The sequence below is a fragment of the Coprinopsis cinerea genome (assembly GCF_000182895.1).
Source record: "Coprinopsis cinerea okayama7#130 chromosome 1 map unlocalized cont3.1, whole genome shotgun sequence".
NCBI classification, from domain to species: domain Eukaryota; kingdom Fungi; phylum Basidiomycota; class Agaricomycetes; order Agaricales; family Psathyrellaceae; genus Coprinopsis; species Coprinopsis cinerea.
This window is the reverse complement of record NW_003307544.1, coordinates 2,559,305-2,585,994: the sequence shown is the minus strand read 5'-3', so window position 1 is coordinate 2,585,994 and position 26,690 is coordinate 2,559,305. Positions and strand designations below refer to the sequence as shown.

Here is a 26,690-nt window from a genome sequence, read left to right as displayed (position 1 = left end):
AAGGAAAAGGCTCGGACCGTTTGGTGACATCATCCACAAGGGAATTCGAATCAAAAGTGCAATTAAATAGTACACGATAATGCTACAAAAAGAGCGATGATACAGTCGTGAATGCATGAGGAATACAAGAGGGCGTCGTGTCTATGGGGGTCGTCAAAAGTTAATGTACACATAATACTTGGTTTCCTAGCCGAAACGAACCGCGATAAAGGGGAAGAGAAAACATGAAGGTCTATGAGGTTCCGTCGTTATGATTTTGGATGGTACCATCGTTCCCGGGGTTCTGGCCACCGACAGCCATTCCCTGTTGCTGCTGTTGCACCGTGGGCCCTCGGGCACCACTCATTACATGTGTCATCATCGTCCCCAGGTTCGGCGCCGGCGTTCCAACGCCCATCGGACTTTCGAGGTAAAGTCGGATAAGAACCGTTTCAAGAGCAGCAACGCTTGCTGAAGGGTATTCAAATGTTCGGGCGTGATCTCGGATGGTCGAGAAGAGAATGTTCATGTTGTCCCATCGTTCATTTGACATGGGCTGTTGTTGGGCTATTGGAGCATATCCTTGCATGGCGTAAGGTTGGGTATACGTTTGCTGAGTAGTGGCATAGACTTGGGGCTGATTCGGTAGAGGAGCGAGCATAGACACGGCCGATGAGAACGACGTCATTTGCTGGCTTGTACTAGCTGATGGCACGACCTGTTGAACTTGCTGGACAGGCTGAACTTGCTGCTGCACCTGTTGCACCTGAGAAACCTGCTGCTGAACTTGTTGGATTTGCTGTGGTTGCGTCTGGGAATGTTGTTGCTGTTGTTGCTGTTGCTGGGACTGTTGCTGGACATGTTGGATATGTTGTTGAGGTTGAGGCATGTGTTGACTTGGGGGTGACATGGGTTGCGGACTCGTTAGGTGGGACGTTGGGGGATCTGGTGGCACACTTGTAGCAGGAGGACCCGTGGCCGATGCACTGGGTGAACTGGACGTGGAAGCGACATTTGTAGCATTTTTGGCAGCGCGTTTCTCCTTCTCCCTTTCAACTGCAGCTTTGCGACCTTTCCGCGTAAATGGCAGATTGGCCAGTCCAATTTCATGGGAATGCTGCGAGATATCTGCAAACACCGATCAGAACCCGGAGATGCATGGATACACCAGCAACAGACGTACAACAAGCGCGAACTTCTTCAGTGTCAAAATACGTCTTGTAGCTTATTGACGCAGGACAGCCCTGGCCCTCGAGCTAAAGGACGGCGATAAACAGCTGAGACGAGAATCGGGGGCACAAGGCGGGCGGACCTTTCTACTGGGGACTTTGCGGACCCGTTCAGGATGTTTCTTTACATATTTCTTCCTGCCGCTGCGAGAATGTCGGGCGCAGACCAGTTTTGTGTGTTCTTTGAACCGAGGTGGTATTGCTTTGCTTCCATGGGTATCACCCTGGAGCACGATAAGCATGGGACCTGACGCAAGAAGAGGCGACTGACTTTTACGAATTCGACCATGTTCCTGTCCTCTTCCTGTTCGCGCCATGCTTGGAAGGCAGCGAGGTTGGCGAAGACGAGTGTGTAGCCATCGTCAGAGTCGCCTGAGCCATAGGGCTGCTTTGTGGTAGAGACTTTATTGGGGTTGGTAGCAAAAGTTGTGTGAGTTGGGGCAGCATCCTGGATGTGAGTTGGGATTGGTTGGATTGAATGCAGATCTCCCAAACGGAATTGGAACGACGCCATTCTTGGGTGCGAACGAATTGGGTCAACTTCCTGCTACAAAAAACCAGAAAATCGTCTCGAATTCACCTCGCTTTTGAGACGATTTTGATCTATTTTGATATTCCCACGTGCCTCGTGCTATCCCCCAACCAAATTCCTTTTTTGGCCTCAAGCGCTTGACCATGACCTCCTCCCTTCGAAATTCCCTGCACCGCAGAAACCACAAAGAGCGATCCCAACTCGCCCATAGGACAAAACTAGGTTTTCTTGAAAAGCATAAAGACTATGTCAAGCGTGCAAGGGACTACCACTCCAAGCAGGACCGCCTGAACAGGCTCAAGCAGAAGGCTGCTGAGCGAAATAAGGATGAATTCTATTTTTCTATGAAGAGGGAGAAGACGAGGGTACGTTCCTTTCCACCGATGCCCTCTGTATCTTTGTTCAAATGCATCTAGGCAGGAGTACACATAAAAGACAGAGGAAACGCTGCAATCCCAACCGACATTGTCAAGGTTCTCAAGACCCAGGATGAAAACTACGTTCGGACGATGCGATTGTCTAATCTCAAGGTGCGATTTGTCTACCTGTCTCTTTGACCTATTTAACACCTGTGCAGAAAATAGACAGGCTCAAACGCCAGTTGACAGAAATGGCCGACCTTTTCAAGTCCAGCTTGGGTGGAGAAGACCTCGAGGAGGACGAATATGAGGTGCTTCAGGAAGCTGGGATTCTCCCACCCTCGGGCAAGAAACGGGGTCGGTCCAAATCTAAGCATCTCGTTTTTGCAGAGAGTCTTGAAGAAGGTACCGTCCTTTTTAGTCCCTCCCCTTCCTATTCACCAACCTTGGCATCATTTCCAGCTCAAACATTAGGCCAAAAAGCTAAAACGGCCGCGGAGCCTGATCACAGCTCTCCGCCGCAGGAACCAGAGCCTACCCCTGAGGATCTAGGATGGAAGACTAGAGATAACAAGAAGAAGCGTCGCAAAACTCGACAGACTATCGAGGAGTTGGAGGACGTCGACGGCGAGTGGGAGGACGAGGATGACCTTACGACGCATGATTCCGGTTCTCAATCCTCGACTGAAAAACGTACCCGACTCCTAAAAGAAATCAGCGCTCGACTAGTACGCGATCGTCAGCTACGGTACACCCAGCGCGAGTTCGAGATGCAGCGGTTGCTCATGGGCAAGGGTGCCGCAAAGAAGATTGCCGGCGTTGAAAAGTTCGGAGAGGACGACGACAGCGAGGACGATGAAGACGCTCTCGACGCTCGTGGAGGACGACCTCTCAAGAAGAGCAAGGTTGTCGACGAAGCAACCTACAAGCCTAGGGTGTACAAATGGAAATTGGAGCGAAAACGGTGAAGGAGAGACTTCGGTCTATCGGGCACATTTAACTATGTCGAGGGTGTGGTCCCCATTTGATTTTCGTCCGTTTGTTCCCTTCCGTGTTGTCCATCTCATTAATCACCCAGTCTTATTAAGAGTATCAATATGATTTAGATTACGGACGCATTTTCACGGAGAAACAAACCAAAGGCCATATGGAGAACGAAATATTGGGTCATCGAAAAGTGCTTCTGGTGTCACGAATATGGGTGCATATAAAATAAGGAACGCATAGAAGAATGTCGACAGCTTCTGCGGGGTCACATCAACGTGACACGTACGAGAATAAACAAAGCATAAAGGGGTGGAATCCTGTTCACCCTTCTAATTTCACCTTCACCCTCGACACTGCGGCCGATCTCCCACCACCTACACGGACACGGGACTGCGGTTCTTCTATCTTTGCCGATTTGGAGAAGGCGTCGAAGAATGCGCGCTCCACAACAACCCGGGGGGGGCACTAGCGGGTCCATTTCCGGAGGTACAGCAGTCGCGCACTTCAAGCCCAGTCCAGTTGTAGCGATGACTCTGTCGCTGCTCGATGGTCGACGGCGAACGATGAAGAGGGTCTTCTTTTCTATTGCGAACGCGTCGATCATCACCCTTGGCGAGGGAATGAACGGCGCGTTTGGTGCGACGAGGTAAATATCGACGGGTTTCGATCCGCAGGCAAGTTCGTCGAGAATCTTCTTGACTCCGTGGAGGGTGGTGATCAGAGGAGGGAGTGATTGATTGGGTTCATTCCTGGAAGAGGAGGAAGACGTGGACGGAAACGTTCTACTTAAATGTCCAGCCTGAGATATTGGCGACATCTCGGAGACATGCCATGGCCGACGCCCCCCATTGTTGGCTATTGGTAGGGGCGAAACGGAGATCATAAATTGCGCGGTACCATTGGTATGCCTCAGGTCCTGCCCTTAACGTCAAACTACTGCCGCAGTGGATTCTGGCAACAACTTGGAGCTCACCCAGACTGGCCATACCGGGATCTTCCCATCCCAGTACAAATGCACACCATTTCGCAATCACAATCTCGAACACCATCTGCGCCAACAACCTCGGTGGCTCACAGTCATCTGTCATTGCATCCTTGGGCGACGGCCTCCCTCCAAGCTCGCTGGCAATCTTCTCTCCGACCATCCATGTTGCCTTGATCAAGGATTGGTGGAGGCTGTCGACGTTGCGGCGGTCAGGGATAGTCATGAAGTGGTCGTTGTATTCGATGGTCTTGCTGAGCTTGGTAGCGGTGGAGACGATGTTCTTGTTGAGCATCTGGAGGAGGGATATGGCTTCCCGCTCGATAGAATCGGTGCTCGAACCTCCGGTTGAAGACGAAGAAACGGATATACTCGAAGAGAGGTTTCGCCCACCGGGATAAGGCAGCGGCGAAGAGCGAGGGGAGATGGAGCTTCCAGAGCTGTTGAATGCCGCTAAACCTGATCCCGCAAATGCGTGTCGTCGACCTCCGCCTCCTGCACGACAGATATCTTGCTGCACGGAAAGCGAGGCCAGCTCTTCGCGCAGCTGCTGGATGGTGTCCTGCAGCTCCTTATTCCTCTGTTCGTACTCCCTCAGGCGGGCCCTCAGCGAATCGATAATGTCGTCCTTCATTCTGTCATATGCATGACTTGCCATTCTGTCGTCGTAGGTGTTTGCACGTTCTTGCCCGACGAGTATTATGAGTCTTGACCGGGTCAACCTATCGGGGTTCGCTGGTAGCTGTTACCGTGAAAGCGCCCAACCAAAGGGCGCTGATAAGCAACGGAAGGTGGGAGGAATGTGAGTGAATAGCTGTTAAGTAGCACCATCGGGGTAAACGCGGGGTATTAAGAGTAACGATGGCGGTATAACATGGCAGGGAGTAATCAGGAGAGCAAAGAAGCTCTCGAACACAGGCTTTCAAACAGATACATCATACATGTAGAACCCCATCGATTCAAGCCGCTGTCATAACTGGGAGGTTTGGACCTCATGGTTCACGGCAGATAGCTATCCTTGGGAAGACTCTTATCTGCACGGATGTCGAGTCGAGAGGAACGAGCGGTTCCGTGGTGTGGCAAGGAGAACGGCAGAAGCTGACACTGCATGGCGACGGACAAGGTCAACCATGTATAATATTTAGACAGCAAAAGAAGAACAACGGTTATCTGGACATTCACAGCATCGTGTTATTCACCCGTTTTTCTCTTATCAGGAGCCCAACGGCCTGCTATCAAACCGAAGAGCTGTTCTGGTAAAACAACTTTCGCGTCTGCGAACAAGCCGACTTCATAAAGATAACCCCCGATGGGAATACCATAGCCAAATCCCGTAAAGGTTCCTGTTTCTGAAGTCAAGAATACCAAGGAGCTCTGGAGAAAGCAAAACACTTGGCAAATTACTTACGTCCGCTTTAAGCGCCCGTTTGCAAGAATCAAAGCTTGGCAATCACGATCGCTCGCGGAGTGACAGAGTGCCCAGATTCTCGACGCTCGCCATACACTCAGTCAATGTCAAACTTGGTGGGATCAGATTGGCTTGGGAGATGGAATAGAATAATGTACTCGTGGATTGCAAAGGATTTGAATGCTAGTAGTCCATAGAAAACGATGCAAAGGAATAGGCTGAAGATAGAAGTGTCCTTGAAGTCCTTGAAGAAGGAAGAATTGCAGAAGATGAGAAGCGCAAAGTTGCTGTTTTGCGTCAGTGCCCGAATAGACCGGGGGACGAAAGTTCTGAAAGCGCCGACAACCTTGGTCTAGATATGCGAAGGGAATGGTAGACCGTGGAACAACACGAGGTGATGGAGATGATATATGCTGTAGTAACAAGAATGATATGCCGGCCTTACTAAAATGGTATAGGTGTGTCCTTGAGGAATGATCTTGAGAAAAGAGACTAAAGCTTGGAAACGACGGAGCACGAATAGAGAAGCGACAGAGAACCAAGATATCAGGAAACCACTCAGAAGCAATTAGCAGCGATCATAGATAACGTAGTTTGTAGAGATCCACATCTCCAAGAAATAGATTGGAGCAAGTCAAGGATACCCAGGTCTTGAATCATCAAAACACCAATAATGGTGCGATGACAACGGTGCCTACAACCATAGACAGGAGAGCAACGAGGTGCGAGCCTTGGAGTAGGGCTGGTGCGCTACCGCTGGCTCCTCCAGTCGCATCGCGGCCTGCAGTTTGGGTCCCGACAGCTGTTGGTCTAGGGGAGGCGACAGGAGTGGCAGGGTTATATGGAACGCCGTTGATCTGAGCTGCGACTTCAAAAACCGAGCCACCGCCGTACTCGTAGAACTGGCATCCGAAATTTAATCACTAAACATGAGCGCAAACATAGTGGCAAGGACTTACATCGACAAGGAGGAAGTTGGGTGGACGCCCTTGAACAGCCCGGCAGGTTTCTACATGGGCACCTAGAGAACCAAATCCGGAAACGGCATTCGTGGCATCTAGTTTGTCAAGGTCGGGAACAGGTTGTCCAAGAACGAGTTTGTCGAGATAGTGGTTAATGAGGAAGAGAGAAGTCGAAGGGTCTCCTCTAGATCGGTCCACTTGACAATCAAAGTTGCTTTGATCTACAACGTTGAACTTGGTTTCCCAAACGTTAGGGAATTCTAGTACCGTGTAAGCGGACGCAAACTGCGAGGACAAAGCCAAATGGACATACGGTCAATAAGATAGGGGATTTCTGGGTTAGCCGTAGTAGAAAGGAAGGTAATGACTCGTTGGCCCGAGCCAATGAGTGAGCCAAGAGTTGGCCATTCGAGGGCGGGGAGAGGTGAGGTCGGCGGGCTGTAGGAAACGACATCCATGCCAGTGTTGGCATAGACTTCCGCATAACGGGCCGCCGGGACGTTATCCGAATTGACAATAAGGAGCGATAGGACTGCATAAGGGAGAGAGTGAGTACAAAGGCGATTAAACCCCTCTAGCCGACTGACCTTCATTGGGATTGGCGTCAAGCCAGGTTTTAACTATGATCCAAATGCTATCAAGGAAAGTTCACGGCTTTGAAGATTCACTAGGGCTTACCCGTTCTGAGATAGTTCTCGAGTGTTCCACCATCGTAGAGCCGCTAATTATAACCACATTAGGATAAAAGGAGACATGTTGCCGAGGACTGAGGCACGCACACAATCGGTATGACACAGCTTGATTACACCACTCTCGTCGTGCGCCTGCATCTGAAGCATCCGCACACCATCGTTGAGTTGCTGAGTAACTGTAGGTGAATGTGGCATCGATTTAGCATCCTGGAACACGAGTGGAAAGGTTGGGCGGTCGTACTGTCATGATCTTGGTTTGCTGCCACTAGAGTACAAAGACGTCTCAGTTTGTAAAGGAGAATTGAGCAAAGGAATGAAAGAGACGTACAGTTATTAACGTCCACAGCGTAGGAGTTGTGTGTTCCAACGTAGGCAAGGGTTCCATAGCCTCGCTCACAGAGCTCAGCGTGGCCGTTGCAGACTGCCTGCCGTCGGGTGAGACTCCCATCTCGAGGGCCCAGAGTGGATCCTAGGGCGGTTGGGGTGGTTGAGACGGCTGCTAGAGCCGCGATGAAGCCCAGGATGATTCGGGTGTTGACAGCTTTCATAGTGAATTGGAGACCAAGGACCAGGTTGTTACGTCGAGCAAGAAAAATTGTACCAGACAGAGCTCGAAATAAGTGGAGGAGAAGAAGGTCAGAGGGAAAGAAGAGAAAAAGAAAAGCGAAAGCAAACTCGATGCGTAGCAAGCGTCGTCAACAAACAATTAAATGGAGAATAAAGGGATGGTGCGCGGCGATGGTGGAACTCGAGCCTGCGGACAGCCCTCATGTTGTCAGTTTTGACGGCTTCGGCCCCTTTTCCCCGGAGACCTACCTTGTTTGGAACACCGGCAACCCGGGTTTCATTGCCTCCTCTCCCCCGCGTTTCCTGGACATGGGTGGGATCTACACGTCTCTTGGAGTTCAACCATGTCCGTCGTCCTCATCACAGGCTGCAGCACTGGAGGCATAGGCTATTCTCTGTGAGTCTCCCCCTCCAACACGCCACAAAACACCCGCTAACGCGAGACTAGCTGCGAGGAATTCGCGAGACAGGGGTGCAAAGTCTATGCGAGCTCTCGCCGAACGGAGACCATCGCAGACTTTGCGGATGCGAAGATCCAGAAACTCGCTATCGACGTTACTGATGACGACAGTGTCTCCAAAGCCATCCAACACATTGTCGACACTGAAGGGAGGCTGGATGTGCTCGTGAACAATGCGGGAACCATCGCCCCTGGTGTGTACAAGGCAATAGCTGTGATGTATATCTCGCTAATTATTCCTTAGGACCTATCCTTGAGCAGTCCATGGACCATATTAAGCGGGTGCTCGATACCAATACAATCTCGATTCTACGTGTTTCCAAGGCCGCCACACCGCACATGGTCAAGAAGCGCAAAGGCTTGATTGTTAATATCGGCTCTATCGTCGGTGACATGCAAGTTCCTTTCCACTACTTGGCTTTCCTTTCCAACTAACTGATGTGTCTACTTTCGGAACCGTAGTGCAACCCCATGGAACGGGCTCTATTGCGCTTCCAAAGCAGCAGTTGCTAGTATCTCGGAGGTCTTGGCTATGGAGTTGCAGCCGTACAACATCCAAGTCCTTCACATTGCACCAGGAGCTGTGAAGTCGAACATCGCTGCCAATGCGACTGGTTCTTTCACCCTTGCGCCAGACAGTCTGTGGGGCGAGTACCTTCCTGACATGATGCGGCGTATCAACGCGAGTCAGGGACCTGGCTCGATGCCCAACGAGATCTTTGCCAAAAAGGTTGTGGCAAAGGCGCTTAGAAAGAACCAGCCTTTCTATACTTACTTTTCCTTGGGCGGAAACGCGGGACTGTTTGCGTTCTTAAAGTGGTTGCCGAGGGTGTGGGTACTGCGGCTTATGTGGAAAACATACTCGAAGAAGGCGTAGATTATGACGAGAGTGTAGTAGATAGAAGAGCGTTGTGTATATGCCCAGGCGACAAGCCATTCTCAAGCCATTCTTAGCTTCACGGCCAAGCAAAGCTCAATTACGAGGCATGGGCACAGCCACGAACGCGTTGCTGTAACACGATTGAATGCATCCAAAACGAGAAGGCTTCTCTTCGATACTACCACTCAAGATCCTGCTTTGGTCTCTGTAAACCCTCACTCGGATTCTTGACGGATAATTCTATACGATATGTCTCGATATCCGGATTACTTGTCACCAAATCCCACTCCAACGAAACTATCCAAGGCCCAGAAATCGCGAGCGCGACGCGAGCCATCTGGCGTATTCTCGCTCTTCCAGGCCTCACAGATCCAACAGTTCAAAGAGGCGTTCCAGCTCATTGACCACGACAAGGATGGTTGGGTTAATGAGAACGACTTGCGACAGATCTTTGCGAGCCTCGGTGAGTGAGAGAGGGATGGGATGGCGCACGTACACTTATTATCTACACGTCGATAATCAGGCATTACGCCATCGCAGAGGATGATGGACGAGCTATTGAATGCGCGCCCAGGAACGCACAGCAGAACATCGTCTGTGGGATACGACGACAGTACTGGGGACCGGGGGATTAACTTTACGATGTTCCTCACGATGATGAGTGAACGATTGTTCGAGTTTGACACAGAGGCTGAGCTGATCGAGGCTTTCGAATCGTTTGACGAGAACGACACTGGGATGGTCAAGGTGGAGGAAATGCGGAAATGGCTCAGTGAGGTTGGGGAGCGCATGGATATGCAGGAGGTGAGAGGAAACGGTTGTTGCCCAAGAGTTACTCTGGTCTGACCATTATGCAGATTGACAAGTTCCTGAAGGGACCCTTTACTGACCGCCAGGGTAACTTTAACTACCGCGACTGGGTCAAAGTCTTACGCATAAATGATGAGGACGAGGAAAACACCAACCTCTAGCTAATAACTATTATTTAGCAAGATTATTTTCGCCCCAAAGCCCTTGTGATCGTAGAGGGGCCTGCCAAGCCCAAGGCCCAAGGGCCCAACCCAATTCAACATTCCAAGAGTTTCCAAATTGGGAACTGCATCCCCCACCATGTGTTTCCTTTTATGGAGGGTTGCGTGTCTTGTTTGGCAACGTCCTCCGTTGTTGGGGGCCGAGCAGGACGAGAATGGTCTCTTCATGGAGGGCCAAGTAGTGTACTCGTCAACTTGCAGCACAGTGAGGAGAAGCTTGGTGTTGCTCAGGATGCCGTTAACTGTGCCGGAGATGATGATATCAGTGTTCGGTACTTGTTGTTTAGATCGTAACTCGTGAGATCCACTCCGGAGAATTGGGCAGTCTTGGCGTCTTCCGGCATTACGGTACACATTTTCACACGACAGTGACTCTTGGCGGGATTGGGTGCCGATTTCTCTCAAAAGGGCACATCATGGCAGAGAACGACTTGATTCCTCTGGCGCTGCTTGAACATAATCTGGGAATCCCCACTCTATACTTCCAGATGACACAACCACTTCCCTCCCCCGAGGCTTCTCCCCCCAACATCGAGCCCAACAACGACCAGAAGACGTCCCCGCCGCCCCAGCAGCAACAGCCTGCAGACCAGCAACAACAGCCCGCTCCCTTAAACGCCGAGCCCCAGCCTCAGCCTCAGCCCCAGCCTGAGCAGCAGCAGCAGCAACCCCAAGCCCAGCCAGCACCAGCCCACGCTGAGCAGCAGAAGCCTGCCCAGCCCGTCTCAGAGCCCCCAGTCGTCCACAAATGTCTCTGGCAGGACTGCACCCAGTCTTTCGTCGATCCTGAGGGTCTCTACAACCATCTTTGCAACGACCATATCGGTCGTAAGAGCACCAATAATCTGTGCCTCACCTGCAAGTGGAAGGACTGTGGCACCACCTGCGCTAAGCGAGATCATATCACAAGCCATCTCAGAGGTAACTTGTTCTTCGTCCTCTGCATCCCATTCTCTCAATATTGACTTGGGCGATTTAGTTCACACACCACTTAAGCCACATTCTTGCGAAGTGAGCACCCCGCCTTGTCCACACTTTTTCACCGTCTCATAACCGATTTTTCAGATCTGCAAAAAGGCGTTCAAGCGTCCTCAGGACCTCAAAAAGCATGAGAAGATTCACACTGAGGAGCACCACCAGCAACACAAGCATTCAAAGGCGATCACCGTCGTCGATCCCGCCTATGTGCAGCGTGTTCGTGGCTCATCTGCTTCAGCCGACAAGAACAAAGCGTCGGGTAGTGGAATGAAGTACCCCGGTGTGCGAAAGCCAGACGGTAAGTATCACTGCTTTTCTTGGTTACGTGCACACTCAAGGCTCACGCATAGGTTTCGGCGGCCTCCTCCCTACGCCATCTCCAGAGCTCATCCACCAATCCATTCACGGTCATCACCCCTCGCACGAAATGTTCATGGCCGGAGGCCAGCCAATCCCTTCCTGGGAGGTCTTGCGACCCGAAGCTGGCCCTCAAGTCGGATCCAAGCGCTCCCACGATTATACTGCAGGAGGCCCCTCTGTCGATGATTTCATCAACGACATGAAGAAGAGAAAGCTTGACCCTTCTTATGATACACGTAAGTCTGTGGTCTCTCACGTCGGTTGACCTACTTATCTTATCTTAGGCATGGCGGAGCGGCTTGAAACCCTCGCTTTCCCCCAGCAGCACCACGGTAGCTCTGCTCCGTACACTTCCAGTGGAACCTTCAATCCACGATCCGTCTCTTTAGATATCCGCACTCCTGAGGAACTCGCGGCAGTCAACGAATTTTTGATTACACTCGGTCGCGATGTCTCTGGTAGCATCCGACACCATCCTGCTCCCCATTCTCATTCCAACTCTTCTCACAACAACGGCCTTCCTCACCAAAATTATTTCGATAACGTCAATCTCAGCCAGCTCGGTCTCGCAGGCATGCCAGGTATAAATGGTGGTTCCTACCAAGATGGCCACTACCCGCCCGGCCCCAACTCGTTCCCGGGAGCTGCTTACCCCCCTTCGCGTTCAAGTCATTCCTCGATTCCTGGCCAGTATGCCGGCATGTATAACGTCGGGGAGCAAGGCAACAATTATTCTCCTCCCGGCGAGTATCGTCACCGTCCTCACCCAAACGGCAAGTATAGTAATGGCGGTGTTCCCAACCCGGGTTTCAACCATACCTATCACCACCCGACACCTCCGCTTGAGAGCAGCTCCCCCCATTCCACTGTTTCGACTCCTGTCACGACCACCCCTCCTCAGGTTCCCCTCACTGTGTCGGGCGAGTTCGACTATAACATGCGATCCCGCGGCGGCGCCCCTCCTGTAGCTCACCTTGCAGCGCCTGAGTACGGCTCCAAGTCCATGCGCCCGATCATCCCACTCAAGTCCGTCCCTGGTTCAACCGCTGATCATTCCAACCAACACAGTGCAACCATGGAACCCCGATTGCCACCACCCTCGCATCGTGGTCTCCCCGCCGACCTCTCCCAGATCTCGAAACCAGGATCCTTGTATCCCTTGCTCGCGCCCGGAGATGCTGAGCTGCGTCTTCCACCGTTGAGTCAGATCTACAACCGTCCCGCCTCTCCCCCACCAGGAAGTGGTGGCTCGCGCGAGTCGACACCCAGCTCGACTCGATCGGACTCTCCTCACGTTCGTAGCGGAAGTGGCCAACTCCCCAGCCTCCGCTCTCTTGCCTCTCCCACTCTTTCCAGCAACTCGAATAGCAACCGACGAGAGAGCGAGGAGTTGTCAAGAGAAATTGGCAGGATCGAACTGGAACACCGTAACAAAGCTGAAATCCCCCAGGAAGAACGAGCCCGCCACGCCGATCTGATTCTCAACCTCCTTGTGACAATTAACAATGATTTCAGGAAGCGACACCCAGAGTTGGCTCCTCCTCCTCGTGGTGTCGATTTGCTCGCGAATGAAGCTCCCCGAGATGTTCATATGGCCACAGCATAGACTCGAGACCGAACTGGCCTGGATGTTTTCTTTTTCTCTTCCCGTTTTGTAGTCCTCTTTGACGCTAGTTTGTCTTCTTGTTAATGAACCATATGATCTTATGCTACACCCTCCCGCTATTTTCCCATTTTCTTCTTACGACCTCTGTATTCACGTCGGCGCTGGAGAAAATCTCGATTGACACCATTACTTTTTTCAATCAGCAAGCATGCCCCAAGGAACCCTAAAGATAAATGTTGTATGTAAACTATTGTACAGTGAACGAATGCAATAGAGAGTAAGGAAGCATCTAGTTTCGTTTCAGAGTCAGCTTCAACTTTGGAGCGGAACCAGACGGCGTTGAAGGTGCGTAGTCGTCGTCCATGGCGGACATAGGGGGACTGGTTGCCAGAGGGGAGGGGACTGCTGTCTGGAAACTGAAGCTCCCACTGCTTCGGTTGAAACCAGCTGTCCCTGGAATTGGTATTGGAGCGCTCCCAGGCGGTGGACTTGTTGCAGAGCTGGAGGGCGTCAGAGGAGGCGGTGCCGTCCCGCTGTTGAACTCTGCCCAACGAGGACATTTGCGATTTGTTTCTAGTGAAACCGCGTGTCACAATGGTACTCGTTTTGCTCGACATGAAATCCACTCACTCATATGACCCATCTGCCCACAATGACCGCATCGTCGCTGCGAGAAAAACGGCCCGAGCCTTAGTAAACAGGGAATCAATGGGACCCTTGAGAAGCACTTACCGTGGTGTCCGGCTTCATGGGCCTGCTGAGTTGCATCGGAACACCACCTTCTTTGACGATCTTGGCATTCTTCCTGTGTAGTCGCCGCTCTTGGTTTTTCTTCATTCGGGCGATTTCCTCTTCGAGCCTGCGTGATAAGCAAAGCCAAGACCGATCAGTACCGCCCAGACAAGACCCAGAACAATGTATGTCATCGTACCTCTTCTTGGCTCTCTTGTCCTTGTCTGCATCACCTGTTGGAGCGAGATGGTCTGCTAGAGTAGCTTCCTCTTCGAGCGCTTGTCTTCCACGAACATAAGCTCGAATGACGGCGGGGTCGCGGATAATTTCCGTTCGCCATTCACCGTCAATCTTTGTTACGTAGTCAGCATTGGGTGTGCAACTGGACGAGTCCGATGGGTAGGAAACTCACCAAGCGTTTGATCCGGAGGATACGCTTGGCTCCGTCTGGTCCAACGCTGCCCTCACGTTCTCTGTCGATAGACGACGCTCGACTGAAGGCCGGGGAGGGGCGAGCAGAAGGTCCTGCTTCAAGGGCAGCGGTCATTTGCTTGTCCCGCCTTTCATCTTCCTCAGTCAGCTCAGGCTTGTCGGTTCTGCTTAACGAGTCGTATTGAGCCTTCCAGATTCGTTCTATTTCCGACTTGTATATCTGCTGTTGCTCAGCAACGTTATAGCGATGTGCAGATTTCGGTCGGCTTTCGGCCTCAGCTATTCAGAAGGCAAATGAATAAGGAGACGACTCGGATTAATAGGAAGATGGCTTACCCAGCTTCTGTTCGTAGTCTTCGCCAGCCTTGACGAAAATGTCCTTCATCGAGATTCGGATGAAACTGAAAGCTTCACCGCGGCCAGAAGGATCGCCTTCTCCGTGTAGCCGCAACATGGCCTTGGCCTGCGTGGCATACAGGAAGTTCTTGGTCGTGATCCAGGGCGCCAGCTGTTGTTCAACTGACAGCTTTGATTCGTCTCCATCGGACACCTCTGCTTGGCTGTAGCCAGCATCTTGGAGATGTCGCTGCCCAACCTGCATACTTTCCGTGAGCACCACTTGTTCGGGGCCAACCATTTTCAACATCTCTGCGTCTGATGGTAGTGTCCAGGTGGACTTCAACCTCCAGAAACCTTGATGTGGGCCTCGGCGGTGGTACTCCATGAATTCCTGGTGTTAAAGTTAGTGAATGTAAACGTAGGACTAGTGATGGTGCAACATGCCTTTAGGCGCTGGCGCATCTGCAGCTCATTCTGATCAGGGAAATACTTCATTAACCGGGAAATCTTGAGACGCTCTCCTTGACTCTTCTTCAATAGTTTGAAGGCAATGATTTGCAGTCGATGTTTGATGGTGTTCGTGATTTTACGCGAATGGGGACCTGGGACCTCCGTCACAGGGTAAGTCTGTCCGATGACGAACAAATTCTTGATTTCGCGGATGTAGTATTTCGATTCCCCTTTGACGGTGTTTCTGGAAAAGGATCAGTAAGTGAAGGCGGAACGTATCTGAATGTCGTACGGACCTGATCACCAAGAAATCCGTACTTTCTGGCTTGTGACGAAACAACGGTGCTCGAACAAGGTTATTATACAGGACAGGAAAGGTTTGTCCCGGATAGACGTAACCAAACTTCATGAAAGGAGATTCGTCCTGCGGTTCTAGCACAAAGGGAATTCCGAGGTCCGCCTGGTAATCATTAGAGCAATCTCCCAAGCAGAGGGCAGACACGTACCTTGGGAACATATTCGTCTTTCTCGTCCTTCTTGCGATAGTAATTGACCAGGGCGCTACCCATGCCGAAGTTGGAGATTATGGGGGGATGTTCCTCCTGAATGGCAGTGTTAGTGTTTGGAAACATACAACTGCTCTTACACGTACAGAATACTCCCAGAGTACAAAGTTGCTTGTATCTCGCAAGCTGAGATCCGCTGTCTTGCGCAAAGCATCGCCGGCACTCCCGCCTTTGCCCAGACGGCGACCATGCTTGTCCTTCTTTTTCTTTGCAGTTCGGACTTTCTGGAAACGGATTTCGATATTTGCAGGGATCTGTAGGGCAGGCCGATGAAATGAACGAGCTTCTTGCTTCGATAACCGTGTCTTGTACTGAAATAGAGCGTCAGCGGAAACACGCCCAAAGTGGCCAAGCGGAAAACATACGAAGGGCAATTGCAGTTTCTGCGCTGGGTATGCATGCTCCACAACGAGTTGGCCAAAGGTTTGTCGAACATGCTGACGAGCGCCTTCTTTCGACACCTCGTAGTATTGGTCGTTGGATAGATTGTACTTGTCTTTGGCATTGGGATCCGTCCGCAAACGTTTCCTTGGTCGAACAGTCTCACCTGAGAGTACTTTAGCGTGTACCATAGTTACATTAACGTGGTGTTGCTTACTCGGTTTGTCCTCAGGCACAAGTTCTTCTTCGTGAAGCTCCAACTGAGTGAAGTCGCGGAAAGGTGCGCGCGGACTCCAGATGATACTTTGCGTCCAGGCTCCGGATTCCAGGGCAGCATTCACGGGCGTAGTCAAAGTACTTTCAGGCTCGGTCGTGGTCGGAAGTTCCTGTACATCGCCAGGCCCATACATGATTTCATCTTCCCAATTGGAAAGGAGGACGAGGTCAAACGTTCTATCATCGAGAGGCAACGATACTGGGACGTCCGTTTTGTCGCGTTCCTGCATTCAGTTTAGAGGGATCCGACACATGCAGTTGTTCCACTGACCTCCAAAGCCCTTCGAAGATCCAATTCAACATTCCCCGCTGCCACCACCTCTTCAACACGTTTGTTGGCATTACTTCGAGCATCGCCCACTACCGACTCCAGAAACGACCGTGGAACATCACGCTTGCGAGGATATACTGTCTCCACTAGAATTGATATATATATAAGCCACAAAGACGAGTCAAAACGGTAGTTCGAAACAGACGCACCTTGGTATGGTCGTTTCGATAGACGAGACTTCTTGACGGTGTATCCCTTGAATAGTTCGGTGAAGTCGAGAACCTTTCCCTTCGCAAAAGTCGGGAATCTTTCCTCAACTGTCGGAGGTCGCTCCACGAGTCTCTTCACCACACGCACCCGCCGTTCCTTCTTCTTGAGCTGAGGTGACCGGACCTCTTCTTTTACTCTCGATTCCTCCTCTTCCTCCTCTTCCTGCATCTCCCTGTCTATTTCCGCCTCCCAGTCCTCTCCCTGGTCAGGTCCCACGGCTTCGTCATCATCCCACTTGTCGTTGTAGATTTGCTTCGAAGTGAGTTCAGGAATACCGGTTATTCCAAGTTGATTTCGAAGACCATCTGAAGTTGGCAGTTGAAGTCCTTCGAGAACATGGCTCAACGAGAATCCAGTGAGGGCAGAGATGGTTTCGTCTTCGGTTGCCATTGGTACAGCAGGTTCTCACAGTTGTGGGTAGTCCACCGAGCTGGACGTTCGAGTGCAAGGAGCATGGTTTATCGTCACTGACTCTGGTCAATGAAAGCGTGGAAAATAATTACCTAAAAGAATCAACGAGCTCGGGCCCTGTTGGGACGCGTTAACTCATATCGCACTGTTCTCCGACCTACTATCTGTCCAATGGATTCCATGGAGAAGGAATTGGCCCAAAGGCTTGAGGTGATACATTCCCTTTTGAATCTCTGCTTTACTGAGTCGGTATCAACTTAACGTACTAGCAATTTCACAAAGACGCTGCAAAGACTGGAGAGGAGATCGTCTTTCGGACGTTCCCTCAGAAGGTGGGTGTTGACCATATGCCCTAAAATCCTGTCTTGAGGCTGGCAAACTCCAGGTTCTGTAAGTCATCTTCAACCTTCGTCGCGGCTTCCAATAACCGATCCTATAGCGAATTGACGGATTTTCTCAAGACTTTGAACGACCCTGCCTCACCTTTCCATTTGTCGAACGCCCTCAAGACTTCCGATCCTACCGTCTACCCTCCTTCAGAATCTTTGCGACACGATGGACCGTCTGGAAAGAAGCGCAAGTTGGAGGACTCGGAAGTCCCAAGTGGCCAAGGGCAAGCTGGTGCTGGTACCAGCCCGCGATACCCGGACCATGTGAAGGCAAACGACCACATGACGAACAAGATCTACAATTTCGTGAAGAAAGAGTGCGAAGAACTAGCAGATCTCACGGTGCGTCACTTCCGGTGATATCTGCGCGGAATACGGAATCCATATTGCCAATAGGATCAAGTGCGCCTATGGGTTACTTTGACCTTGCCCAAGTAAGTACAAGACCCCTTCCCTAGAACACACGCGAGCTAACTGTTCACCATAGAATAGAAGAGTAAGTGTACACTTTTCATGGTGTCGCATATATAACGCCTGACCTCGCTCTCAGTGGTGACAACTTTGGTATGCGTCGCGTCTCCCAATCTTAGCAGGAGAAATCTAACAGTTGTTCAGGTGTTCACGTCCAAGAGGGTGGGTAACCGAGTCAAGCTATCAACCACTCAGTATATTTACCCTGGAACAGAGGTACTCGGGGAGCTACAGCGTGCCCAGGAATCGGCGCTTGCAATCCGTGACCTACCACGGCAAGACCACCTCACGAGAGCGAAGATCTGCTCTAAACTGATCAAGTACCCGAACATCGAGGACTATGCTGTACGTGAATCGAGTTGCATTCCTTTCGGTGACTCACGGCCCGTTTAGCTCGCGTTGAGGGATCATGACGAGAAACAGTTCTACTTCGCTCGCCAGCACCTATATGATATTAGAAACGTCTATGCATCCATCACTGACATGATGCAGAAGAACATATCCAAGGTAAGGGACCTCTCCTTATTACTGTCAGTATATTCTCAATCTGTTTCGGTATCCAGATCCGAACTCCTAAGAGTAACAACCGCGCGGCATTATACTAAGCGGGACATCATGTACAGTACAACCTACAGTAGCGCCTCAGGATGCTCGAACTGTGGATGGGTTCCTAGGTCACGTTCAGGCGCACCGCGCGAATCAACCGACAGTTTTTGCAGCAACCAAGCACTTATACTAATTCAAGTTTCAAGTCTCGGCCTCCAGGAGTTCGGCATGACAGCAAGATGACATCTCAGGCTTGGGTTTACACTGCATCGGAGCTGGCAGGCGGGCTTGTGGTGGTGGTGAGTCTGAGTATCTTGTTGGCGGGTACCCCATACCTTCAAGTTTCTGCTTTGGGGTACTAACCGAATTGTCCGAAAAAAGTTCACTTTTGCCGGGACCATCCCGCCCGATACCCCGTCGTCTCTTCCGTCACGCATTTGGACTCTTCATGTCAACCAGTGAGCCATCCTCACCAGATAGCCGACTGGTGACTCGGCCCTTCTCTTGTCTCGCCAAAGGTTTCGTGTTCTGGCTCTGGCCTGGGGAAAACTCGATGATACACATCGTGTTGAAACGCGAGGAAGGTCTCCTATATACCAGGTCTCCAAAGGGGGATTCCGTTCGGCCTTTCAACAGGTATCATTCCTTTGTTAATCTACCTACAGTTTAGATCCGGATTCCAGCAGATGGTTCCATCCAGAGCAAGCTCTGACCACTTCCCGTCTAGTTATGAACGTAGGCAGTATGTGGGCATTCGTTCAATTGGAACCCTACATGTTGAACGTTTTGAAGATGTTGAATCCGTCGAAAGCCGTTGAGATAACTGTGCCCGGAATTTGAGGGTGCCAGTGCAACTCCTTGATGTCTTTCTGCCCAAGATGTTGGAAAAGCAATTGCGGCGGTATGTCCTTTCCGCCTTCGGGAACATCGTCCATACCAGCTTCGTCGGCATCCTTCTCGACAGCCAAGTCCCACAGCGTTACTTGATCATCGGCACCGGAAGCTGCGAAAACGGAATCCTCGGAAGGATGCCATTCTATTGAGGTGATGGGGGCGGAATGCCAGTTGAAAGAGGCCACTGGTGATGGTGTGGGCCCAGTAGACCTGTAAAACGTTTAATGCGAGTGTAGGATAAGAGAGTGGAAAATACCGACCCTTTCTGTTTCACGTTTCGAAGATCCCAAACCTTGATTCCACCTTCATCTCCACCGCTGAGCAACAGATACGAAGTCAACTTGTTCCAGCTGATAACATTCACATCGGCTTCGTGTGCTGGGTCTATACCGGCCACGCTCTTTCGGCCTTTGGTTCGAACATCCCAAATTTGCACAGTACGATCAGCCGAACACGATGCAAAAACGGTGGGCTCAGTTGGGCTCCATTGAATATCTTCGACGCTGGATGTGTGTGAGGTGAATGGTTGAGAAAGGGCGTTGAAGCCTGTTGGCGTGACGGTGGTCAAGTAGATCTTGGAATGGATGTCACCAGTGAGAAGTCGAAGGGAAGATGGGCCAGACGCTGCCCAATCCATTGCGAAACCCTCTGCTCGTCCATGGGAGTTGATTGTGAAAGCTGGTGTTTGTACTCGAGATTTTTCGTACGAGTAACCAGGGACGTCAATGGATTCGATAAGCGGCCGGACATCCCATATGTGGACCTTTCCCGTCTCTGCCCAACTGGCGACGTAGTACGGTTGGGAAACCGGGGGAAGCGGGGTAGTAGGCGGCAGGGGTTGTGCGCGAATTCGATTCACGCCTCCAAAGTGCGGTATTGACCTGAACTCGATGATGGGGTCTTCATCAAGATCGTCTTCGTCGTCTTCGTCGTCCTCCACATCAGATCCATCTGCACAAGAGTCCATTGAGGTCCAATATTCCTAAGGACTTGTGACCAGACACTCACCGCCATCCCTCTGCGTTCTGTGAAGCGAGCTCATCTTGTAGATTACAATTTCATTCTTCTTCATTTCATCTGCCTGGGTTCCAGCGACAATATAGGCGGTCGCAGGTAACCGACGTCGCTCATCTCCAAGGTTATCGCGGAGGACGTCGAAAGACAAGCAAGGCCAGTTGACGCGCATAGCATGGCGCATAATGTACACTGATTCGTCGGCCTCAAGAACCTCGTCCTTGCCGAGTGTGTGAAGCCCGGGAACGAAAACTTTTGGTGGAGGAGCTGGTTCTTCGGATTCCTCTATCGCAGGCATAACGCCATCGACATCCATGCCTATTGTGCCCTAGCTATAGCTTTATGCACAGGGGATCATAATGAAACGCACCGTCTTCATCATGAGCCTCGGCATCCACGACCTCTTCGTCGCTCTCCACCTCGTCCTCCCATGCATCCTCAAATTCCCCCATTTCATCGTTAGCTGCGACCTCACGTCTGTTTGCGCTCAATGGCGCTTTTGCAAAGGGTTGCCCATCGGCGTTTTGGGTAGATGTCGAAGGATCTGCCGGACGTTTCGACATTTTTGGTGTGAAGATATGTGAGTTGCTAAAAGCAAAATCTGCGCGAAGTCAATCAATCGCAAAACTTGTGATCAGCCCCTGTCGCGGGCCGGCACTTGCCGTCCGAGTGCTGCTGGGCCCGCAGCAAAGGCCTGCGGCGGAACTTAGTTTATTCGCAGCGACCACTTATCCTTACATACACCACCATTTTGGCGAGAGCCGTTGGCGACATCAGGGTTTGATGTCGGTTGACCTCACCGCCAAACGTCAATTGACCTTGTCACAGTCTCCGTGAGATGTCCGGAACTTGATCTCGCGCCGACAATTTGGATGATCTTGGTCGACCTGTGGTGAAGCTCTCGCTGAGCTCATAGGCAAGATCCCCGAGACCCCTCCCTACTCAGAATCATAAACTGACCTGGGTTCGAACGGTTAAAAGATTGGGTGAATTTTATTTAACTTTACAATACTGTACTTTGTCTGCTTCATAATTAGCAAGGAAATTAGGGCCAGCGTGCCCGAGATTCATGCGCTGCAAAACATGAAGTCGGACTTGGGAGACGCGACTGGATGCAAGGCTGAGCCGCGAGAAAGCCGCCAGCGGACTCGCCCACGTGATCGATGGTTCATATTCAGGTCGCGGCGGCGCGTCGCCAGTCCGTTCGCTCCCTCACCATCCTCAGCGCGGTGCCAGCGACGAAATGGCCTTCTAAGCCCAGCCTCCTTCCCCCTCTGGCGGTAAGTTTATAAAACTGGTATTCTGGCTGCTCACGTCTAACATTCTCTTCATTCATGCAGGACGAGATCCGCTGGAACTGGGGATGGCCTGAAGTACTCGAGTATCTGTAGTCTGGGTCCGCTGAGCTGTCTGGCAATAACTGTAAGTCGTCCATCGGTCTCTCCAGTATTTCACTAAGAAATAATTGCAGACTTCTCCCATGAGCTTTCGCATCGTCTGGTGATTCAGGGTGGAGTGGATGCGCTGGCACTGGTACCTCGGCTTTTCGTTTAATGTGTAGGCATTCAACGTACTTAGCATCCTGTCTTCTGTACATAACTATCTTGCGCGAATACAATTAAATTGTCACTGTACCAAACGTTCAAAGCTAAGGTCCCAGAGCAACCAATGAAAAATGAAAAATATCGCGCTTTCCCTGGCCAATGCATCCATCCCGCTGTGACCTTGACCGGGATGTCCCAATGACCTCAGCCTGGATGTCTGGTTGACATTCAGTGTCAACGATGTCGCCCAATCTGCTGATTTGACATCCCCAGACATCCCGCAGAGCTTGAGCGACATTCGGGAGATGCCATCAGACATCACCCCGGGGAGCTCATTCATACATCATTCCATAACGGTGGTGTAGCAATGCTCCGGTGGCCTCTGCGCGTACACAGCTATTCCTCGTCATTCTGATTTGAAGTCGGAAAGAACCTTTCCATGCTTTTACGTTGCTCGGAGTCTCATCGCCTGCGGATACAGAGCGCGAACTCTTTGAACGACTATTTAAAGCGACCCGATACGCTCCAACCATCATTATCGAGCTTTCCCTCCTCGACTACATACCCCACTTATCACTCTATATGATTTTGACTGTTACTATTGCTGACCCAGATGGGTACGTGCACTCTATGAGAGCCTTCTTTCTCAACCCCGTTCTGACCCACTCGTACCTTGGGCGTTTTGCATGACAGGCTTCAGCTCGTCGGCGCCTCGCTGGTCACTACTTTGTGGGTCCTGCTAATGCAATACCGACTTGTTAACAAGACTCGCCGGAAGGCTGGGATCGAATACCCGCAGAGTTCGTGAACGCACCCCTCTGTCGAAATTCTAGCCCAATTGACTTGTATGCACCCTCAGTGTATGCCGACAGGAAACAGCAAGAGGAATCCAAAGATGCCCTCATTTTCAATTGTGCCCAACGTCGGTTACTATTTCCTTTTTCCTCCGCTTTTGTGTTGAACCCCTTCTCTGAAATAGGTGCCCACCAGAATACACTGGAGAACCTCCCTTTGGTTTATGTGACGTATGTATAACTTGGCTCGACTGGTCTTTTTTCCACTCACATATCTGTCAGAACGATCCTTACTGGATTGTATCATCCCAAACTGGCAGCGCTTGCTTGCACCTCGTGGTCCATTGGCAGGGTTGCGTATACTAATGGATATGTCACGGGTGACCCTAGCAAGGTCAGTGTTTGTCTACTTCAGCTTCAATGAGTAATAACAGAGAGATAGCGCATTGGTAGTGTCGTTGCCAAAATTGGCGGGGTATCTATTCTCGGTGAGTTAGCACTCACTGCCAGAAGCTTGATTCCTCGAGCTCACCGATGCGTGTCCTTTACATAGGTCCCTTCGTATATTCCAGCTATCTCGCGTTGGGCTGGTTTGTGACTGCCGCGACCAAAGCTTACAAGCAGGGGCCGGTGCCTTGAGTTGTGACGAGTAGCGCCGAAGATTCAGACTTGGTGGCCCGTTGGCAGGTAGAGGGCCCCACTTGGCTTTAATACATCCTATTCGATTTATGTCGTACATGCACACATTCACGCCCTTGACAATTCGGTTAGAATCTATCCGTTTAAGCATAACGGAAACACAGCACAGGTAGTGAACAAACGGGCGCTTAACACCCTCCATCCATCACACCAAAACCGTTCCGGCATTGATTCATCGGAGCTTCTACTAATCCCGCTACTGTGTAAGCTCCCCACACTTCCACGTCGATGTTTTCCAGAGATGACAAAGAGTTTTTCTCAAGGGTGCACTGGTTGCCAACATAGCGGTTTCGAATCTTCCAGAGCTCTGCAGACTGAGAGCCGTCGGCCAAATGTGGTGACGCGTTCTGGGTCGATCAAATTGATTTCGAAAATGATATAAACGCCCACGCCTTCCCCACATGCTTCCTCAGCAAACATATCCCCGTCAACGTTCTTGACTTCCAATAATCTGAGCAATGTCTTCCGCTTTGGTTCCTCAAGGGTACGTGGCAGGTTCGTCACAACGCGAATTTCCAACTAAACACCTCTGCAGTTTCGGTTATGTCGGCGCGTCGCTAGTGTCGACCGTCTGGCTTCTTTTGGGCCAGAGCTTTGCCGTGAGCTCTGCACGAAAGAAGGCTGGCATTGACTACCCTCAAGGTTGGTTCTGGGTTTTCCTCGTATGGTGGTCCCTCTTCTTACGCGACCCCAACAGCATACGCCGAGAAGGCGCAAGAGAAAGCCTCCAAGGAAGCACTTATCTTCAACTGCGCTCAACGTATGTCAATAGGCGTTTCGAGAGGAGGACCAAGCTCACATTGCTTCCCAGGTGCCCACCAAAACACGCTCGAGAATCTTCCCGCCGTGTACATCTCGTAAGTCGAGACAATGACCAACTCCTTGTATCACTTCTTAAGAAAGCATTACAGCACCATTGTAACTGGCCTTCGCTATCCCATTCCTGCTGCGGCTGCTTGTGCTCTCTGGGTCGTGAGTCGAATCTCATACACCCGCGGTTACATCACTGGTGACCCCAAGAAGGTACGTGTCGTGAGCGGATACCATGGAATTCAGAGGCGAGACTTACGCATTTTCTTCGTCATCTCAGCGCGTTGGCCTTCTCTACGGTCTCGGTTCAATCTCCCTGCTCGGTAAGCTCTCCCCATTTGGAGTGGATCTTTCAAGTCATTAATGAAACTCCCTCAGGATCACTGTTGACTGCCACCTACGTCGCTGGCACCTGGGTTCTCGAGAACATCAAGGCTTAAGCGAGCATAAACTATCATACCTTGCCCTTAACCTTCTGTATATTACGCATGGGGCGACCTGTAATGTAATGAGGAGAAACATAGGTACAATCGTTTGGCTGGATTCGGAAGGAAGTCCCCTATGTTGAATGTGGGATTGATCTGAACACTTGCGTCCCCCGACACTCACCGCTCGAGGCCCATTTATGATTCTGACCACTTGCCCCGCCCGTTTTAACTTTCCTTCTCACCTTTGCAACCATCTGAAATGCCCAAAGATATTTCAAGGCCGTCGCTACCGACATCGTCCTCAGACTTTGCGCTGCCCCCAATATCCAGTCCTGGAGCTTCTGGTTCATCTGTGACACTCGACGACCCCAACTATTTACTTCAACGTTTTCGACGCCCTAGCCTCCTCTCATCACGCATCCATAGCCCGCTCTCCTCGTCATTTACTCTCCATCATGCGCGGCGACGTAGCCAGAGTCAAGCTGCCTTCATCGCAGAAGAGTCTGAGAGCGAGAAAGAACGAATGTCCACAGACTCGCCTAGCAGCTCTGAAAATGCAACTCCACCCTTGAAAGGGTCTGAAAACGGCGATGATGAGCCAGTCACGGCCAAACCAAAGCCTTCGAAGCCTCCACTTACTCCACCCCGAAGGAGGTCATCTGCTGCAAGCATGGATTCCGACATGCCCACTATTTTTAACAGACGACTCGCTTTCCCTGTACGTCCCAATTCTCGCGTCTTTACACTGCAGCACGCTAATGTTATTTGACGTTCGACAGCTTAAGCCGCCCCGTATTTTAAAGATCCTTTCAGAGCCGAAACCTGAAGAAGACGAAGTCAAGTCAGAAGCCGCTTTCCAGCGCCTGCTCCATTCAAACTCTGAGCTACCTATTCCTCCCCGGACACCAAGACCATTTACCGACAGAGGGAGATATCCCGAGGAAGCGCCGGTACATGAAGAAGAAACACAGCGGGAAGAGACACCAAGCGACGATGAGCTCGAGCTGGACGAACCCTTTGCATTCAGCGCACCTCCTCCGCCCGCCACTGGCACCCAGCCTATCAACATTGTACGACAAAAGACACAGACGCCTGCTGGAAGTGCTGCTGGGAGTGTCAACGGAGACGATGCTAGCATGCTGATGAGCGTCTCCGAGACCAGCTCCTCCAGCTTTGGAGGCAATAATATGATGGATGTCGATATGGTGAGTAACAATGGATTCTGGGAAATGTAAATATGTTGCTCATCGTCAATGTACAGGTTCCTGGGTCTCCTCTCCTGCCATCCATTTCAAGTACCTCTTGGAGGTATACCCCGCCACCAACGTCAAGTGCCGTCCGTTCTAACAAACGAAAACGTACGACAGCCCTTTTCGCCTTACATATCTCACTCTATTTGACTGACTGTGTTTCTTAGTGGAAGATAGGTTCGATCCATACCCTACAAGCTCGAAGCGCAGGGCAGTTTCTCCGTCCCTGCACTATCTACGCGACCCTATGATGGCTTCCATGAGTTCTCCAATGGGGAGAGGCAACAATGGAAATCCGAGGGCCTATCCCATCTCTATTCCCATCACTATTCCTTCATCCACAGCAAGCTCCGCTGCATCATCACCCACCATCGCATCGAGTTCATACACACAATACCCTAGGCTGGCTAGCAACACTTCGAGTCCGACCATGAGGTCTGCGCCCATGTTGCTAGCAAGTCCAATATTGAGGCCTATACCTCGTCGAAGGCAGGAGGGAGAAGAGAGAGAAGTTGCCGGGGCTGGAGAGGCAGTCAATGGGCTCACCCTTACTGAGTGAATAGCCCTGCCTGTCTTTTGGAGTTCGTTTTTTCATTTCTTGGTGTTGATTTCATGCAAGCGCCGCTCGCTTTGTATACTATCTTGTGTCTGCTCGTCTCGATTCTTGAACTATCCGAACTATCTGCCTAACGTACCAAATGTACTGCCTAG

At 51.1% G+C, this 26,690-nt stretch overlaps 13 protein-coding genes across 13 annotated transcripts; 8 read left to right on the top strand and 5 right to left on the bottom strand.

Moving 5' to 3' along the window:
* Positions 1-232: 232 nt before the first annotated feature.
* On the bottom strand, positions 233-1,722 carry CC1G_01800 (hypothetical protein; the record flags this gene model as incomplete). The annotated part of the gene is made up of 4 exons (XM_001829068.1): positions 233-1,107; positions 1,163-1,235; positions 1,292-1,432; positions 1,480-1,722. 4 exons carry the CDS (start codon positions 1,720-1,722, stop codon positions 233-235), a joined length of 1,332 nt encoding a protein of 443 aa, XP_001829120.1.
* Positions 1,723-1,883: 161 nt separating this feature from the next.
* CC1G_01799 (u3 small nucleolar RNA-associated protein 11) lies at positions 1,884-3,067 on the top strand (the record flags this gene model as incomplete). Its single annotated transcript, XM_001829067.2, has 4 exons — positions 1,884-2,105; positions 2,157-2,270; positions 2,318-2,504; positions 2,562-3,067. 4 exons carry the CDS (start codon positions 1,884-1,886, stop codon positions 3,065-3,067), a joined length of 1,029 nt encoding a protein of 342 aa, XP_001829119.2.
* Positions 3,068-3,868: 801 nt separating this feature from the next.
* On the bottom strand, positions 3,869-4,702 carry CC1G_01798 (hypothetical protein; the record flags this gene model as incomplete). The annotated part of the gene is made up of 1 exon (XM_001829066.2): positions 3,869-4,702. One exon carries the CDS (start codon positions 4,700-4,702, stop codon positions 3,869-3,871), a length of 834 nt encoding a protein of 277 aa, XP_001829118.2.
* Positions 4,703-6,135: 1,433 nt separating this feature from the next.
* On the bottom strand, positions 6,136-7,678 carry CC1G_01797 (hypothetical protein; the record flags this gene model as incomplete). Its single annotated transcript, XM_001829065.2, has 7 exons — positions 6,136-6,378; positions 6,436-6,698; positions 6,752-6,970; positions 7,026-7,058; positions 7,117-7,159; positions 7,218-7,306; positions 7,459-7,678. 7 exons carry the CDS (start codon positions 7,676-7,678, stop codon positions 6,136-6,138), a joined length of 1,110 nt encoding a protein of 369 aa, XP_001829117.2.
* A 323-nt stretch (positions 7,679-8,001) lies between these two features.
* Positions 8,002-9,079, top strand: CC1G_01796 (hypothetical protein). Its single transcript, XM_001829064.2, has 4 exons — positions 8,002-8,094; positions 8,146-8,351; positions 8,402-8,552; positions 8,620-9,079. The coding sequence occupies exons 1-4, from the start codon at positions 8,042-8,044 to the stop codon at positions 9,032-9,034; spliced, it is 825 nt and encodes a 274-aa protein (XP_001829116.2). The 5' UTR covers positions 8,002-8,041; the 3' UTR covers positions 9,035-9,079.
* A 165-nt stretch (positions 9,080-9,244) lies between these two features.
* Positions 9,245-10,144, top strand: CC1G_01795 (hypothetical protein). The gene is made up of 3 exons (XM_001829063.2): positions 9,245-9,500; positions 9,561-9,841; positions 9,895-10,144. The coding sequence occupies exons 1-3, from the start codon at positions 9,287-9,289 to the stop codon at positions 10,006-10,008; spliced, it is 609 nt and encodes a 202-aa protein (XP_001829115.1). The 5' UTR covers positions 9,245-9,286; the 3' UTR covers positions 10,009-10,144.
* A 340-nt stretch (positions 10,145-10,484) lies between these two features.
* CC1G_01794 (transcription factor PacC) lies at positions 10,485-13,012 on the top strand (the record flags this gene model as incomplete). Its single annotated transcript, XM_001829062.2, has 5 exons — positions 10,485-10,989; positions 11,048-11,079; positions 11,134-11,344; positions 11,397-11,642; positions 11,691-13,012. 5 exons carry the CDS (start codon positions 10,485-10,487, stop codon positions 13,010-13,012), a joined length of 2,316 nt encoding a protein of 771 aa, XP_001829114.2.
* A 289-nt stretch (positions 13,013-13,301) lies between these two features.
* Positions 13,302-17,119, bottom strand: CC1G_13701 (atypical/TAF1 protein kinase; the record flags this gene model as incomplete). The annotated part of the gene is made up of 13 exons (XM_002912123.1): positions 13,302-13,585; positions 13,643-13,679; positions 13,745-13,871; positions 13,944-14,095; positions 14,157-14,455; positions 14,513-14,830; positions 14,860-15,209; positions 15,262-15,425; positions 15,472-15,567; positions 15,618-15,842; positions 15,897-16,412; positions 16,460-16,605; positions 16,669-17,119. 13 exons carry the CDS (start codon positions 17,117-17,119, stop codon positions 13,302-13,304), a joined length of 3,165 nt encoding a protein of 1,054 aa, XP_002912169.1.
* Positions 17,120-17,320: 201 nt separating this feature from the next.
* Positions 17,321-18,605, top strand: CC1G_01791 (hypothetical protein; the record flags this gene model as incomplete). Its single annotated transcript, XM_001829059.2, has 11 exons — positions 17,321-17,350; positions 17,410-17,472; positions 17,511-17,530; positions 17,580-17,871; positions 17,926-17,963; positions 18,017-18,025; positions 18,080-18,093; positions 18,145-18,162; positions 18,215-18,345; positions 18,394-18,507; positions 18,564-18,605. 11 exons carry the CDS (start codon positions 17,321-17,323, stop codon positions 18,603-18,605), a joined length of 771 nt encoding a protein of 256 aa, XP_001829111.2.
* Positions 18,606-19,316: 711 nt separating this feature from the next.
* Positions 19,317-21,017, bottom strand: CC1G_01790 (glutamate-rich WD repeat containing 1; the record flags this gene model as incomplete). Its single annotated transcript, XM_001829058.1, has 4 exons — positions 19,317-19,650; positions 19,701-20,391; positions 20,449-20,772; positions 20,825-21,017. 4 exons carry the CDS (start codon positions 21,015-21,017, stop codon positions 19,317-19,319), a joined length of 1,542 nt encoding a protein of 513 aa, XP_001829110.1.
* A 1,551-nt stretch (positions 21,018-22,568) lies between these two features.
* Positions 22,569-23,517, top strand: CC1G_01789 (hypothetical protein). The gene is made up of 7 exons (XM_001829057.2): positions 22,569-22,615; positions 22,692-22,798; positions 22,858-22,920; positions 22,978-23,023; positions 23,075-23,186; positions 23,235-23,280; positions 23,346-23,517. The coding sequence occupies exons 1-7, from the start codon at positions 22,581-22,583 to the stop codon at positions 23,429-23,431; spliced, it is 495 nt and encodes a 164-aa protein (XP_001829109.2). The 5' UTR covers positions 22,569-22,580; the 3' UTR covers positions 23,432-23,517.
* A 400-nt stretch (positions 23,518-23,917) lies between these two features.
* On the top strand, positions 23,918-24,844 carry CC1G_01788 (hypothetical protein). Its single transcript, XM_001829056.2, has 7 exons — positions 23,918-23,975; positions 24,027-24,133; positions 24,189-24,251; positions 24,303-24,348; positions 24,403-24,514; positions 24,582-24,624; positions 24,680-24,844. Exons 1-7 carry the CDS (start codon positions 23,950-23,952, stop codon positions 24,739-24,741), a joined length of 459 nt encoding a protein of 152 aa, XP_001829108.1. The 5' UTR covers positions 23,918-23,949; the 3' UTR covers positions 24,742-24,844.
* Positions 24,845-24,988: 144 nt separating this feature from the next.
* CC1G_01787 (hypothetical protein) lies at positions 24,989-26,538 on the top strand (the record flags this gene model as incomplete). The annotated part of the gene is made up of 4 exons (XM_001829055.2): positions 24,989-25,447; positions 25,509-25,934; positions 25,991-26,087; positions 26,147-26,538. The coding sequence occupies 4 exons, from the start codon at positions 24,989-24,991 to the stop codon at positions 26,536-26,538; spliced, it is 1,374 nt and encodes a 457-aa protein (XP_001829107.2).
* Positions 26,539-26,690: the final 152 nt, after the last annotated feature.

Bases quoted from the DNA above. Each gene is read 5' to 3' on its own strand.
- CC1G_01796 (XM_001829064.2), top strand. From the start codon at position 8,042: ATGTCCGTCGTCCTCATCACAGGCTGCAGCACTGGAGGCATAGGCTAT. The intron at 8,352-8,401 runs GTGTGTACAAGG...ATTATTCCTTAG, and splicing joins TGCGGGAACCATCGCCCCTG to GACCTATCCTTGAGCAGTCC. The intron at 8,553-8,619 runs GCAAGTTCCTTT...TCGGAACCGTAG, and splicing joins GGCTCTATCGTCGGTGACAT to TGCAACCCCATGGAACGGGC.
- CC1G_01788 (XM_001829056.2), top strand. From the start codon at position 23,950: ATGTCTTCCGCTTTGGTTCCTCAAGG. The intron at 23,976-24,026 runs GTACGTGGCAGG...ACACCTCTGCAG, and splicing joins TCCGCTTTGGTTCCTCAAGG to TTTCGGTTATGTCGGCGCGT. The intron at 24,252-24,302 runs GTATGTCAATAG...ATTGCTTCCCAG, and splicing joins TATCTTCAACTGCGCTCAAC to GTGCCCACCAAAACACGCTC.
- CC1G_01789 (XM_001829057.2), top strand. From the start codon at position 22,581: ATGATTTTGACTGTTACTATTGCTGACCCAGATGG. The intron at 22,921-22,977 runs GTCGGTTACTAT...TCTCTGAAATAG, and splicing joins CATTTTCAATTGTGCCCAAC to GTGCCCACCAGAATACACTG. The intron at 23,024-23,074 runs GTATGTATAACT...CATATCTGTCAG, and splicing joins CTCCCTTTGGTTTATGTGAC to AACGATCCTTACTGGATTGT.
- CC1G_01795 (XM_001829063.2), top strand. From the start codon at position 9,287: ATGTCTCGATATCCGGATTACTTGTCACCAAATCCCACTCCAACGAAA. The intron at 9,501-9,560 runs GTGAGTGAGAGA...GTCGATAATCAG, and splicing joins ACAGATCTTTGCGAGCCTCG to GCATTACGCCATCGCAGAGG. The intron at 9,842-9,894 runs GTGAGAGGAAAC...ACCATTATGCAG, and splicing joins AGCGCATGGATATGCAGGAG to ATTGACAAGTTCCTGAAGGG.